This window comes from Triticum aestivum, chromosome 7A (assembly GCF_018294505.1).
Source record: "Triticum aestivum cultivar Chinese Spring chromosome 7A, IWGSC CS RefSeq v2.1, whole genome shotgun sequence".
Lineage (NCBI taxonomy): Eukaryota > Viridiplantae > Streptophyta > Magnoliopsida > Poales > Poaceae > Triticum > Triticum aestivum.
In genome coordinates, this window is record NC_057812.1 from 161,140,885 (window position 1) to 161,155,374 (window position 14,490).

Consider the following 14,490-nt stretch of genomic DNA (forward strand, 5'->3'; position numbering starts at 1 on the left):
ATGTTGTCAATGTGGTCTATTTTCACCTTGATGCTCAGGAACTGCATACAGTCCAGATGCCCCTTGATGAGACCTCCTCTGATTTACTCACAAACTTCTACGAGTGTGTGTTGATACGTCTCAAATGTATCTATAATTTTTGTTATGTCCATGTTACTTTTATATCACTTTGGTATAGTTTTGGCACAATTTTTATCAAATTATTACACCGACATATTAATCCAATGTCCAATGTAAATTCTTGTTTTTCATGTTTTAGACTTTTCAAAAAAACATCACTTTCAAGGATGAAAAAACCTGGGAATTATTCCCTGGAGTTTCCAGCCGAGATGGAGCCAGAGGGATCAGGACCCACCAGAGGGGTGGCAGTGGGCCTCTGATACTTCTCAAGCGTATCTATACTTTTTGCTTGCTTTTGTGTTGTATTTTTTAATCACAATTGCATAATTTTAGCACCAATTTTTATCTTTTTGGGCTAACCTATTAATTCAGCAACAAGTGCAAGTTGTTGTTTTTCAGCTATTTTGGACTTTTTAGAAGAAAAAAAATCAACTTTTCAAGGACCAAAGCATCAAATAAAAATACGTCATGAAGTTTCAAACTAGGACGAAACTAACTAGTATACGAGCCAACACGGGGGTGCCCTGTGGGTCTCACGAGCCCTGGCTTGCGTCCAAGCTCTGGGCGAAGAGGTGGGTGCGCGTGGGGGACCACATGCCACCTCTCCACCACCCTGACTCCCTGCCTTTATGTATCACCGGAACCCTAAATCGAGTTTTTTTGCCGTCGCCCCTCTGTTTCATGGAGTTCCAATCTGGATACCTTTTCTGTTACTCTGCCAGAGGGGGAACCCATCATCAGAGTCATGTTCATCATCCTTGTTGTCGTCGTGCTTATGTGTGAGTAGTGTTCTTAAACTATGAGTCCATCATAGTAGGTAGATGGCAATATCTTCCTTGTTCTTCAATGCAACAATCACATGAGCTGCCCTCGGTAGGCAAAGTGTAAGTGGGCTTCCCCACTATATGCACCATCATGTTTTGGCCTCAAGCTACCATCATGGCCAGTAACTCGAAGAATAGCGACCTCCCTAAAGCCACCATCATGGCCGAAGCATAGTATACATAGAGACCCCACTAAAAACGCACATCAAGATTCATAGTAGTTTGTAGGTATGGATTGAACAATTCTTTTTACCGAAGGTTTTGAATGGACACAAATGCTTTTGTGGGGCGTTGTTGGCCTTTTGTCAGGAGAGTGAGTGAGTTCTCTTTCACTGTACAAAAGATTACTATTTATTTATTTTGTTATATTTTGAATGATTGATATTGTTGAACAAAATATTACTTTTTTGAAAATCATTATGTATCTCAATTCATACGACAAGAAGACCCCCAAAACAAAATCAACCTCTGATAATTTTTAACTAATTTTTATTTTATTGTTCTAGTTATATTTGAAATCAATAAATAAAACATTGGATTGTTCCAAACTAAACATTTTCAACGTATTTTTGCGTGAAACGGTTTATTTTATCTATTGCATTTCCAAAAGTTTTTTTTTGCATATTTCATTGTTTTGATTTTTTTTTTACAAAAAAGACACCTAGAATTCAACTATCTTTTTCATATTGTAGAACTTTTCATAAATAAGTCACATAGATTTCACACGAGTTTCAATAGACACGATTTCCATTTTTTTGGCATATTTCACCGTATCTCTTGACTTCATACTTCTCCCCAAAATGGTAAGGCCGAGCACATGATTTGCACTACTAGTGATGTCGTTCACACTCTTCTCCACCACGCTAGTCTTCTTCACCGTTTTGGGTGGAGGCATTGCACACCGCCACACACCTTCTCAACCGATGCTCATCCACTAAAACCACACCAAATACCCCCTATTTCCTTCTCACCGGCACACATCCTCGCTATGATCACCTATGAGTTTTTGGCTGCTAATGCTTTCCATATCTCTATGCCACTAGCCCCCACAAATTAGCTCCTTAGTCCACATGTTTGTGTTTTCATCGAATCCTGTGCGCATCATTGTTTTGCGCCGTGTTATTTTTGACGAAACAATACTTACGTATACCCCACCCACACCACGGTCATAGGCCCACCGGCCACACCGGATCCCCCCTCAGCGACCCACCTGCGCCTGATCATCTCCCACCTACCTCGGACGCCAGCAGCCCTTGAATGACTGCCTCATTAATCGGCCAGTCAATGAGGATTTCCAGCATTAATTACGTAATTATTGTAACCAAAACAAAACATGTTGGTTAGCTAGTATTTCTATTGTACGTTTTTTTCTCTCGCCTAATTGTTGCATGCCTAGGTTACACTCTTCCTTCTTAGAAGCCCTATGCACCTAGACGGAGGAAGTATAGTACTCGCAAACAAAGGTTGCCCACCAAACCGAAAAGCGAGGATGAGCCTGGGAGGAAAAGCATGGAGCAAAGGTGGGGGGGGGGGGGGGGGACAGTGCCGAGAAGGGATTTTTTTAATTTACCGGGCAATTCACCGGCGCCATCCGACACCAGCTACTCTAGCCCTTCTTTCGCGGTGCAGCGCCATAATCTTAGATCTGACCCTTCCGCCCCAAGAATTCATCACATCAAACACCTCTCGCCTCTCCCGGACACCCAAAGTCTCAGCATCCCTATTCCCCCTACCTCTCCTACCCTTCCTCGAGCGCGTCTCCATGTCGAAGAAAGGCACCGGCGATGAGGAGAGCGTGGTCGTGTCGGTGCAGACGAGAAAGGCCAAGCGAGGCCCTCCCCGAAAGCGCAACCCGTGCCCCAGAATCCGCTGCGTCGGCGGCCGGATCTATGACCCGAAGAACGGGAAGACCTGCCACCAGGTGAGCGCCTGCCGTCGCGCATCTCCTCCATCCTTCTGGATCTGTCGGGGGGGTGGATTTGGTTGACCCTTTGTTGTTGTTCTTGCAGTGTCGTCAGAAGACAACAGACTTCATGGTGGCTTGCAGGCAGCCTCGAAAGAAGGGGCTTTGTCCAATCCACTTCTGCCACAAGTGCTTGTCCAACAGGTAAAATATTTTTTTCATACAGTTCATCATCTCTGTGGTCCAACAAACTAACCATCGTAGGGCCGCTTATTCTGATTTGGTTTGCTTCCCCCTGGCTTGTTTAGGTATGGTGAGGATGCCAAGGACAAGGCCAAGGAGGCGGGCTGGACCTGCCCGAAATGCAGGGGCATCTGCAACTGCAGCTTGTGCAGGTGAGCCAACAAAGCTGATGCATGGTCATAATGGGATTTCTTGTGTATTTCTTTCTCAGCATGGTTTTGTTTGGCAGAAAGAAGAAAGGGGAGACACCTACAGGAATACTGGCTCATGCCGCCAAGGCGTTAGGGCACTCATCCGTCCATGATCTGCTGATAAAGCGCTCCGAGATGGTGGCTGCTGCACAGACATTGTCCTCATTCCCTAAGAAGATCAAGAAGGTATAATTTTTTGTGTGACGATGCGCGTTAGGAATGGCTCCAAGGTTGATGTGATCACCGTCGGCATGCCCCCTCTATGTCTAAATTCGGGATTAGTTTTAAACCTAAATAATTGTTATTTGGTGTCTGTTTTGAGCATGAACATTATATATGGCTCTTGTTTATTGTGAGATGGATATTCATTTAAGTCAAAGAATAATGGTTGTTCTATTTATATGAATAATATCTTTTATGGTCATGCACCTAATGTGAATGGTTTATTCTTGTTGAATCTCGACCGTAGTGATACACATGTTCATAATATTAATGCCAAAAGATGCAAAGTTAATGGTTTATTCTCGTGAAACTATCGCTTGGGTTATATTGGTGTAAAGCGCATGAAGAAACTACATGCTGATGGACTTTTGGAATCACTTGAGTATGAATCATTTGAAACATGTGAACCATGCCTCATGGGCAAGATGACGAAAACCTTGTTTTCCGGTACAATGAAGCGGGCAAGTGACTTGTTGAAAATAATACATACTAATGTATGCGGTCCAATGAGTGTTGAAGCACGTGCTGGATATCGTTATTTTCTTATCTTCACGGATGATTTGAGTATATATGGGTATATTTACTTAATGAAACACAAATCTGAAAAGTTCAAGGAGTTTCGGAGTGAAGTAGAGAATCATTGTAACAAGAAAATAAAATTACTACGATCTGATAGTGGAGGTGAATATCTGAGTTACGAGTTTGGCACACATTTAAGACAATGTGGAATTGTTTCACAACTCACGCCACCTGAAACACCACAGCGTAATGGTGTGTCTGAACGTCGTAATCCTACTCTATTGGATATGGTGCATCCTATGATATCTCTTACCGATTTGTAACTATCTTTTAGGGCTATGCATTAGAGATGGCCGCATTCACTTTAAACAGGGCACCATCTAAATCCGCTGAGATGACGCAATATAAATTATGGTTTGGCAAGAAACCTAAATTGTCATTTTTTTTCAAGTTTGGGGATGCGACCCTTATGTCAAGAGGTTTCAGCCTGATAAGCTGAACCCATAGCAGAGAAGTGCGTCTTCATATGATACCCTAAAGAGACCATTAGATATATCTTCTATCACAGATCCGAGGGCAAGATCTTTCTTGCCAAGAATGGATCCTTTCTAGAGAAGGAGTTTCTCTCGAAAGAAGTGAGTGAGAGGAAGGTAGAGCTTGATGAGGTAACCGTGCCTTCTCTCAAATTGGAGAGTAGTGCATCGCAGAAAGAAGTTCCTGTGATGCCTACACTAGCTGGATAGGAAGCTAATGATGATGATCATAATACTTCGAATCAAGCTATTCCTGAACTTCCTAGGTCGACCAGGACACGTTCCGCACAAGAGTGGTACGGTATTCTTGTCCCAAAAGTCATGTTATTGGACAACGATGAACCTACAAACTATGAAGAAGCAATGATGAGCTCATATTCTGACAAATGGCTTGAGGACATGAAATCCCAGATAGGATCCATCTATGAAAAACCGAGTATGGACTTTGGTGGACCTGCCTGATAACCAGCAGGCCATTAAGAACAAATGAATCTTTAAGAAGAAGACAAATGTTGATGGTAATGTCACCATCTATAAAGCTTGACTTGCTGCAAAGGGTTTTCCACAAGTTCACGGAGTTGACTACGATGAGACTTTCTCACCCGTAGCGATGTTGAAATCTGTTAAGATTATGTTAGCAACTTCTGCATTTTCGATTACGAAATCTGGCAGATGGACGTCAAAACAACGTTCCTTAATGGTTTCCTGATAGGAAGAGTTGTATATGATGCAACCAAAAGGTTTTGTCGATCCTAAGGATGCTAATAAGGTATGCAAGCTCCAGCGATCCATCTATGGACTGGTCCAGCGATCCAAAGGTGTTTGTTGGGTTGCATGGATCGAGATTGGGATTTGTCACTCCGTGTGGCAGAGAGATATCTCTAGGCCCTCTCAGTAATACAACATTAGAAGAAGCTTGCAAGCATGTGATTAATGAGTTTAGTCATGGGCCTTGTATTACGGAACGAGTGACGAGACTTCCCGGTAACGAGATTGAACTAGGTATGGAGATACCGACGATCGAATCTCGGGCAAGTAACATATCGCTGGACAAAGGAATTGCATACAGGATTAACCAAATCCTTGACAATGTGGTTCAACCTATAAATATCTTCGTTGAATATGTGGGAGTCAATATGGGCATCCAGGTCCCGTTATAGATTATTGATCGAAGAGGAGTCTAGGTCATATCGGCACACTTAACGTTCGATAGCGCAGGGTAGTATTGAGATATTCATATGGTGAAGTTCGAAAGTAGGAGTCCCGGATGGGATCCGGGACATCACGAGGAGCTCCGGAATGATCCGGAGGTAAAGATTTATGTATGAAAGTCATATTCAGGGTTCCAGAAAATGTTTGGTTTTTTTCGATATTGTACCAAGAAGGTTCCGGAGTGGGGCCCACCTGCATGGAGCCCACATGGACGTGAGTAGCGGGGCAAGGTCCCACACCCCTGGTCTAGGCTCACCAAGATCCTCCCCTAAAAGGAATAGGATCATATCCCGAAGGGATAAGATCGAGATCCCTAAAAAAGGGGATAGCGATCGATGGGAAAGGAAATGAGAATTTTCCTTCTCCCTCTTGGTCAACGACCCTAGGGGCTTGGAGGGCAAGCCACCAGCCCCCTCAACGCGTATATAAAGGTGGAGAGGTGTTGGGGGCAGCCACCCTTCCACACTTGTCCGTCTTCCTCCCGTTACAACTACTCTACCTCGCGCGGATGCTTGACGAAGCCCTGCTGTAGTTCCACTGCCGCCACCACCACGTCGTCGTGTTGGTTTAGATCTCATCTACCTCCTCCCCCTCGCTTGTTGGATCAAGAAGTAGATGACGCCACCGAGCCAAACGTGTGCTAATCTCGGAGGTGCCGCACGTGCTGTGCTTGTGGATGGATCGTGACACAAGTACGACTACGTCAACCACGATCTTTAGATCGTTGACACTTTCGGTCTAGAAGGGTATGTTGACACACACTCCCATCCGTTGCTAGCACCTTCATAGATAGATCTTTGGGTGTTTCGTAGGATTTTTTTGTTTTTCCATGCAACGTTATCCATCATTATTCACCTACATTCTTACCCATTTCCGCACTCATCAAATGTATGCAGTGTGACAACGACGGTGAATTTATCAACACCTCATTGCACATCTTTTTCTCGAACGACACCATTATTTACTGTCTCTCTTGCCCTCAATGTTCTCCCCGAAACGGCAAGGGCGAGCCCATGATTCGCACTACCAACGATGGCGTTCACACTCTTCTCCTACACGCCAATCTTTTGGGCGAAGGCGTTGCACACCGCCACACACCTCACCCGACGCCCATCCACTAAAACCACACCAAATACCCCCTATTTCCTTCTCACCAGCACACATCCTCGCTATGACCACCTACGAGTTTTCGGCTGCTTATGCTTTTCAAATCTCTACGCCACTAGCCCCCACAAATTAGCTCCTCGGTCCATAAATTAGCTCCAATCCCGCCGTGTCATCATTTCTTGCAATGTTATAACAATACTCCCGTATACCCCACCCACGCCCGCGGTCACACGCGCACCGGCCACACCGGATGCCCTTTCTGCGATCCACCTGCACCCGATCCACTCTGGAATCCACCTCCTACCTACTCCCTCCGTTCCAAAATACTCGTCTTTCTAGGCATTTCAAATGGACTCAACATACGGACGTATGTAGACATATTTTAAAGTTTAGATTCACTCATTTTGCGCCGTATGTAGTTCCTTGTTGAAATCTCTAGAAAGACAAGTATTTAGGAACGGAGGGAGTACGCCAGCGGCCCTTGAATGACCGCCTCATTAATCGGTCAGCTGGTGAGGATTTCCAGCGTTAATCATATGCAATTATTGCGGCCAAAACAAAACATGTTGGTTGACTGGTTCTATTCTATTTTCATGATATTTTTTTTTCACCCAAGTATTATGCGTCTAGGTTACGCCGTTCCTCATTAAAAGCCCTATGCACCTAAACCGAGGACGCACGGTGCTCACCAACACACACAAAAAAAAGTTGCCCACCAACCCGAAAAGCGAGGACGAGCTGTGGGAGGGAAAACATCGAGCAAAGGCGGGGGAGGAGACGGGACAGCGCCGAGAAGGGAAAATTTCAAAATTTCCGGGGCAATTCACTGGCGCCATCCGACACCAGCTACTCCCGCCCTTCTTCCGCGTCGCGGCGCCATAATCCGAGATCTGACCCCCCTTCCGCCCCCAAAATTCATCACATCAAACACCTCCCGTGTCTCCCGGGGCACCCACCTCCCGAGCTTCCTCCTCATTTCACACCCCACTTCTCCCGCCCTTCCTCGAGCGCGTCTCCATGGCCAAGAAAGGCGCCGGCGGTGAGGAGAGCGTGGTCGTGCCGGGGCAGACGGAGGAGGCCAAGCAAGGCCCTCCCCGGAAGCGCAACCCGTGCCCCGGAATCCGCTGCGTCGGCGGCCGGATCTATGACCCGGAGAACGGGAAGACCTGCCACCAGGTGAGCGCCTGCCGTGGCGCATCTCCCCCATCCTTCTCGATCTGTCGGGGGCGGATTTGGCTGACCCTTCGTTGTTGTTGTTTTCGTCACGCGCTCGCAGTGTCGCCAGAAGACGATGGACTTCTCGGTGGCTTGCACGCAGCCCCGGAAGAAGGGGCTTTGTCCAATCCACTTCTGCCACAAGTGCCTCCTCAACAGGTAAAAGAATTTCTTCACACAGTTTCAAGCCACCATCATCTCCGTGGTCGAGCAAGCTGGCCATCGTAGAGCCTCTTGGTGTGATCTGGTTTGGTTCTTCATGGCTTGTTTAGGTATGGTGAGAACGCCGAGGATATGACCAAGGAGGCGGGCTGGACCTGCCCCAAATGCAGGGGCATCTGCAACTGCAGCTTCTGCAGGTCAGCCAACGAAGCTGATGCACGGTTATACTGGGACTTCTTGTGTATTTCTTGCTTAGCTTGGTTTTGTTTGACAGAAAGAAGAAAGGGGAGACGCCTACAGGAATACTGGCCCATGCTGCCAAGGCGTCAGGGCACTCGTCCGTCCATGATTTGCTGATAAAGGGCTCCGACATGGTGGTTGCTGCACAGACGCTGTCCTCGCTCCCTAAGAAGATCAAGAAGGTACAATTTCTCGCTTGGTAACTCTGCTGTATAATGTAATTGCTCATCATTGTTCATCTGCTTTGTTGGTCCCTTTGTTAGGAACGCAAGGAGGGCAGCTTAAAGAGGGCGCTAGGGACAGATGATGCTAACGGTGGATTGTTCGCTGAAGGGGATGAGAATATTAAGACTGATCTCAATGCACTTCCTTCAGTTCCTATCAAAAAGAAGCTGAAGAAGATCAAGAAGGTACATTTTTGCCTGGCAATTCTCTGTTGTGTAATGTAGTTGTTCGTTATTGTTGATCTGTTTTGCTGGCCCCTTTGTTAGGAACACAAGGAGGGCAACATAAAGAAGGTGCCAGGGACAGGCGATGCTACTGATGGACTGTTGACTGAAGGGGATGAGAATACAAACACTGATCTCAATGCATTTCCTTCAGTTCCTACCAACAAGGAGCTGAAGAAGATCAAGAAGGTGGTACATTTTTTGCTCGGTAATTCTCTATTTTATAATGTAATTGTTTCATTATTACTGATCCGTTTTGCTGGCCCCTTTGTTAGGAACGCAAGAAGGGCAACATAAAGAAGGCCCTAGGGACAGATGATGGTACTGATGGATTGTTGGCTGAAGGGGGTGAGAATGCAAGGACTGATCTCAATGCAGTTCCTTCAGTTCATACTGACAAGGAGCTGAAGAAGATCAAGAAGGTGGTGCATTTTTTGCTTGGTAACTCTCTGTTTTATAATGTAATTGTTCATTATTACTGATCTGTTTTGCTGGCCCCTTTGTTAGGAACGCAAGAAGGGCAACATAAAGAGGGCCCTAGGGACAGATGATGGTACTGATGGATTGTTGGCTCAAGGGGATGACAATACAGGGACTGATCTCAATGCACTTCCTCCAGTTCCCATCAGCAAGAAGCTGAAAAAGGGCAACCGCATGGTAAATGACATGACTGCTGATGAAAAGTGCCCTGTTGAAATTAAGGGCGAACTTCACATTAGGAATGAGAGCACTGATGTCCCAGAGACCAAAATTGAGCTACCCATAGGTACTCCAGTCACTGACATTGCAGGGGCTGAGCTGGAGGTTGATGATGTTGGGTCTGCACTTCAGTTTCATGAATTCTGCCGCACATTTGCAGAGGTACTTATGTCAAGACAATCTTTCAGCTTTTACTTTCTTGTTCTGTTGTGCAATACAAGCGCCATGAGCTCTCTTATGGACTAAAGAAAATATTCTTGTGCTGCATTTGTTTGTATGTTGATGCAAGGTTTGTCATTGGTTATGTATAACTGGTTCTGTTTAAAAAAAGTTTATGTCTGCAGAACAGAAAAAGGTGTTGTTGCATTATGTAATTGTTGTTTCAGCCTTTCAGGCCAATGTTAGAACTAAAGCAAAGTGATGTTAGCAGCTTCTCCTTTTTTTTTACATTATCCTATGTTTGTTCTGTTGTAGAGCAGTCAGCCATGCCATTAGGCTTTGGTGCACATATTTAATCAAATGCAAATAGTATTTTAAAGTTATATAAAATTCATAGTTGTCCAGAATGAGAGTGGCAGCCATGGTGAAATACTGACACGTGATAATGGTAACACTGTTTTGAGACGATCCAAATAAGTTGTCTAAATTTCAAAGATATTTATTTGCTCATGCAGACAATTGCATTTTAAGACTATATTGGTGATCAGGACGTGTGTGTATGCTAGTGCATCTATCTCTGATGATCTGCATGCGTGATTTGACCAACCACCAGAAAGTGTAATATTTGTCTTACATCTTAGATTCATCCTATATTGTCATGGATAATTTTATACACCAGATGATACCCTGCATGCTGTTGTGGGAGTTGGTTGCAATATATTCTAATACTTGTTTGTGTGGAGCGTGAATATTTGGTTAAATTGTAAGATTTTAGAAGGCACAGTGATAGTATATTATATTGAATTGCTTATTTTTCTTAGAGCAGCCTTTTGTCTTCATAAGCTAGTCTTAAAAACAGGTCTTGTTTCCATGGTTTAACATGTTAATATGGCACCTTGTGGCTGTTGGAATATAATTTGTTTTGTAAATGGAATAATGTTGCAAATGATTTTTTTGCGCAGGTGCTTAAAATAAGAAAGGGACAGCCAGAAAAAATTCTTCAAGTCATCACTGGAGGAGGCCGTATCGGGCGAGAGGTGCCTTCAGTTGTTGCTGACCTTCACATTAGTTTGTTATCTGTCATCCAAGAAGACAGAGAAGAGAAGTACTTACATTCTGAATTGATATTTCTTTGTTGTTGTGTTTAAACTGATTGTTAAATGACTAAATGAGGTTATTTTGTTCATAGCCCTTCGGACTATTCAAGGAATGGTGATGCTTGGATAATTGATACTGGGAAATATATTAGTGAATCCACAGTTATCTCGAAGGAACTGCCTCTTGATTGTTTAAGTCAAGGGGTATTAGGATATAAAAAATTGAGCCCTTCTTTAAAGCTGCATGTGCTGAATTTTCTGTGTGATGAGGCCCTTTCTACTACGTAAGTACTGCCTACTGTATTTGCTGTAGTAGTTCACTTCGCTATTTTACTTTCATATCAATAATATTTTGTTTTTGTTCAGAACATTAAAGAACTGGGTTCTCAAACAGCATGAAAGTGCAACTGAGAGAAAGGTTGCTGCAAGGGAAAAATTCCGTGCTGTCAAAGAAAAGGTAAGAGAGCTTGGGCAACCTTTTTTATGTGTGTCTAGTCACTTGCTTTTTTTTTACACTAATAAACAACCACTTTCCTCTGGTTTTATAGGAAAAGGAGCTTAAAGAAAAACTAACAATTAAGATGGCTAAACCAAGGTTTTTGAGAAATGGAGCAGAAATTAATAGTCTTGTTTCTCAAATTAAGGAGGCATATGCAGACAAGAAGGCAGTAATAGATGGTCTGAACATTATGAATTTATATATCTACATTTTTTTATCTTTCTGCATCTCATTAGTTCTCTGTATGTTGATGTTTTGCAGTTTCTTTAATATATCTTTTTGTATTGTGCTTGGTTTAGCTTTCTGCACTTTCTTCAAGATTTAGCTTGAGTTTGTGTTCAAGAAATGTCACCAGTTCATTTATACCCCTGTATATGTGAATTCACTTCAGTTTTGTTAATTGAGTGTTAAGCCTGTGTATATTTTCATTGTGGTACTAATATTTTTCTGCAGCTCAACAGAACATTAAACATGTATGCACTTACTAAGTTTCTTAGTTACATGTAGCCATGTGCCTTTTTCTGGATGTGAAGTAACTAAAGAACATGCTCAGCCTTCAGTTTCATTCCAAACAGAACACTGTTTAAAAAATATATATCTTATTCTGTAATGTGCAAGGCACTGAGCTGTGTGAACTAATTATCTTCTGTTACCTCTCAATTATGGCAACATCAGAGGAGAAGCTGGGAGGTCTAGTTAGGAAAAAGCCTGTCAGGATAGACGAAGGGGTTGCGTACTGGAAGCTGGATGGTTATTGTGATAAGACAGCAATAATGCGCCAAGGTTTGTCTGAAGTTATTATGCAATACCCTTCATGTTACTCATTTATATTGTTGTAGTTAGTGACTACTAATATCATATTTGTATCAGAGTTTGACGCAACAGAGAACACTGACAAGTGGTTTATGTTCACCGAGGAAGAAGAAAAAGTAATCAAAGGTCATGTAGCCCCAAGGTAAGGAGTTTGCCATTTATTTAGAAGTTTTTTTTCCCTTTATGAAGATAGTATACTTGTTGTTTAAGAACTATCAATTCACTAAAGTTTAGATCCCCAATTTTTTATTGTTGCACGGTGCTACCGTTATTTGACAAGTCTGTCTAGCAATGTAACCAAAGTATAATCATGAGTTTCTCTTGGTTCCCACTTACTAGTATATGTCCTGTTAGAGATTATTCACATCTAACTTGGGCCCTGTTGTAACTGGTTAATATAGGCCCCAGTTGAAGCGCAAAAACAAAAAACATACCTTGGCTGGGCACAATGCTCTACCGATCTCAAGCTCCATGAAAACTCAGACTCCTGTTTCAGCTGTTTGAAGGTATTTATTTGATCCTTTTGCTGTTCATTTTTCCTAGACCCAATGGCATGCCACACTTCCATACAACTGAGACTGAAATGTGTTATGTTACAATGGCACCGTCATGAGAGCGCATTTTTGGAACCTGGGTACATGTGAACCCAATTTTGAAAACTTGGAGAAAGTTGTTTTTGTAAGCTGTGAAAAATTATGAGAAAAGAAAACCCCACACAAGTAGATGGTGGGTGGAAAGTTGTCCTTGTGAATTCCTACCCAACAACTACATGCATGGGTTTCGTTGTAATTTTTCATATGTCAAACACTTAAGAGTGGTGATTTTTGATACGTTTGGAAAAGTGGCTGATGGCAGGTCATTAAATGTTTTGTTTTGGCAGGTGGATGAGCTATGCTAGCTGAGGAATGGGGCGCTGCAGAGGATATAAGTGGCTGAGCTTTGCTGTAGGGAAGTTATGCAACTGCAGAAGAGCCAACAACTATCTGAAGATGCAGTCACAGCATTCTATTCCCTGGGTCATGCCATGTTTTGTCTGGATTGGAACTTTGGAAGTTATTATTTTTACGTCGCAATTGTTCTGTACATGTTATTACTAGTTTAAGGGAAGGTTTCTATGAAACATCCATTGCATTGGTCTGAACAATCATCGTTTGAATGTTGTCACTATGGTTGTATAATCAATCTTCCTGTAGCATGCATGTACCAACAAATTGACTTCACTGTACTGTATCTGGTGATCATGTTACTCATATGCTCCTACTCTTTTATGGTCATCTTATGCTACTCTGGATGAGAGCTGTGTATGTTATGCCACATATGTCAAACTTATACACGTCATACTGTGGCCTGTTTATGATGTGCATGATCATGCTGTTCTGTTGATCATTGCTTTGCTCCTTTACTGTGGATGTCATGCTGACCATTTTGCTATTTTTCTTCCTATACAAACTTGAAACGTGCATTCATTCTGCTATAAAAATTTGAGTTTCTATGTTACATCCAGTTTGCTTATTTCAAAGCTGTCTACATACTGAATAGAAGCAACATTGCACATACACATTATTTTCTGGAAACTTTTTTCCCCATGTCCATGTTTTTAGAATACGCTGAACCATAGAATCTCTAACTGGAAACTTTTCTGACCGCGACAGCTAAGGTCGGGATGGAAAGGAGAAAAAAAAATGCAAAGGGAAGAATTATCTGTATTTCAAGCATTTCAGCATCCATCCTTGAATAGAAAAACATTGCTTTCAATCAGTAAATGGCATGGTTAATTCTGTTGTAACTTGTAACCGTTGGGATTTTTCTTTTTGTGGAATAACCGGTGTATTTTTGCAACAGTATGTCATACTGGTTTAACGCTTGATGCGTTTACATGTGTGTGAGATTATGATAATCCTGTTTGCCTAACCAGTTTTTGTATTTTAACTCACCATTTGGTTAACTAAACTTAGCTATGCCTATTTTTCATACCAGTTACAAAGTAAGTCCGGCACAACTTAGTCCAATGACCATAAACTGAGCCTAAAAACTACTCCACTATTCAAAGTTCAGAATCAGTGGGTATGAAATTGAGAACTTAATAATAGTGCAAGATCATAGAGGTTCCGGACCTCTTTGATTTGCAAGATTCTCAAAAGACAGGAATAGGAAAAATTGCGATGGATGTTCTCTGGAAACTTGTAGGATTAGGAAACCACGGGAATTTGAATTGAATCAAAGAGTGTTTGATGTCGCAGCAAAGATGTTTGATTGAACTGTTTTTTTTCCTCTGAAATAGTG

The 14,490-nt window shown here is 42.8% G+C and overlaps 2 protein-coding genes across 8 annotated transcripts; both read left to right on the forward strand.

The window, feature by feature from the left end:
* Window positions 1-2,509: 2,509 nt before the first annotated feature.
* On the forward strand, window positions 2,510-3,681 carry LOC123154703 (cell division cycle-associated protein 7). Its single transcript, XM_044573358.1, has 4 exons — window positions 2,510-2,865; window positions 2,954-3,051; window positions 3,156-3,242; window positions 3,320-3,681. Exons 1-4 carry the CDS (start codon window positions 2,707-2,709, stop codon window positions 3,471-3,473), a joined length of 498 nt encoding a protein of 165 aa, XP_044429293.1. The 5' UTR covers window positions 2,510-2,706; the 3' UTR covers window positions 3,474-3,681.
* Window positions 3,682-7,554: 3,873 nt separating this feature from the next.
* Window positions 7,555-13,457, forward strand: LOC123149492 (uncharacterized). 7 transcript variants are annotated; one of them, XM_044569148.1, is made up of 16 exons: window positions 7,555-8,050; window positions 8,151-8,248; window positions 8,362-8,448; window positions 8,526-8,673; window positions 8,755-8,901; window positions 8,983-9,129; window positions 9,216-9,362; window positions 9,448-9,801; window positions 10,761-10,903; window positions 10,988-11,179; window positions 11,262-11,352; window positions 11,444-11,573; window positions 12,070-12,177; window positions 12,265-12,349; window positions 12,609-12,713; window positions 13,088-13,457. In XM_044569148.1, exons 1-15 carry the CDS (start codon window positions 7,892-7,894, stop codon window positions 12,709-12,711), a joined length of 2,139 nt encoding a protein of 712 aa, XP_044425083.1. In that variant the 5' UTR covers window positions 7,555-7,891; the 3' UTR covers window positions 12,712-12,713; window positions 13,088-13,457. The 7 variants fall into 7 exon arrangements, with proteins under 7 accessions (XP_044425083.1, XP_044425089.1, XP_044425086.1 ...); XM_044569151.1 differs by lacking the exon at window positions 8,983-9,129 and having other exon boundaries at window positions 7,648-8,050; XM_044569150.1 differs by lacking the exon at window positions 9,216-9,362 and having other exon boundaries at window positions 7,649-8,050.
* The last annotated feature ends 1,033 nt before the right edge of the window (window positions 13,458-14,490 follow it).

What these genes read in the sequence shown, in the direction of transcription:
- LOC123149492 (XM_044569148.1), top strand. Translation starts at nt 7,892, where the DNA reads ATGGCCAAGAAAGGCGCCGGCGGTGAGGAGAGCGTGGTCGTGCCGGGG. An exon ending in TGCAACTGCAGCTTCTGCAG is followed by an intron (nt 8,449 to 8,525) that starts GTCAGCCAACGA and finishes TTTGTTTGACAG; the next exon opens with AAAGAAGAAAGGGGAGACGC. An exon ending in TCCGTGCTGTCAAAGAAAAG is followed by an intron (nt 11,353 to 11,443) that starts GTAAGAGAGCTT and finishes CTGGTTTTATAG; the next exon opens with GAAAAGGAGCTTAAAGAAAA.
- LOC123154703 (XM_044573358.1), top strand. Translation starts at nt 2,707, where the DNA reads ATGTCGAAGAAAGGCACCGGCGATGAGGAGAGCGTGGTCGTGTCGGTG. An exon ending in ACGGGAAGACCTGCCACCAG is followed by an intron (nt 2,866 to 2,953) that starts GTGAGCGCCTGC and finishes TTGTTCTTGCAG; the next exon opens with TGTCGTCAGAAGACAACAGA. An exon ending in CACAAGTGCTTGTCCAACAG is followed by an intron (nt 3,052 to 3,155) that starts GTAAAATATTTT and finishes TGGCTTGTTTAG; the next exon opens with GTATGGTGAGGATGCCAAGG.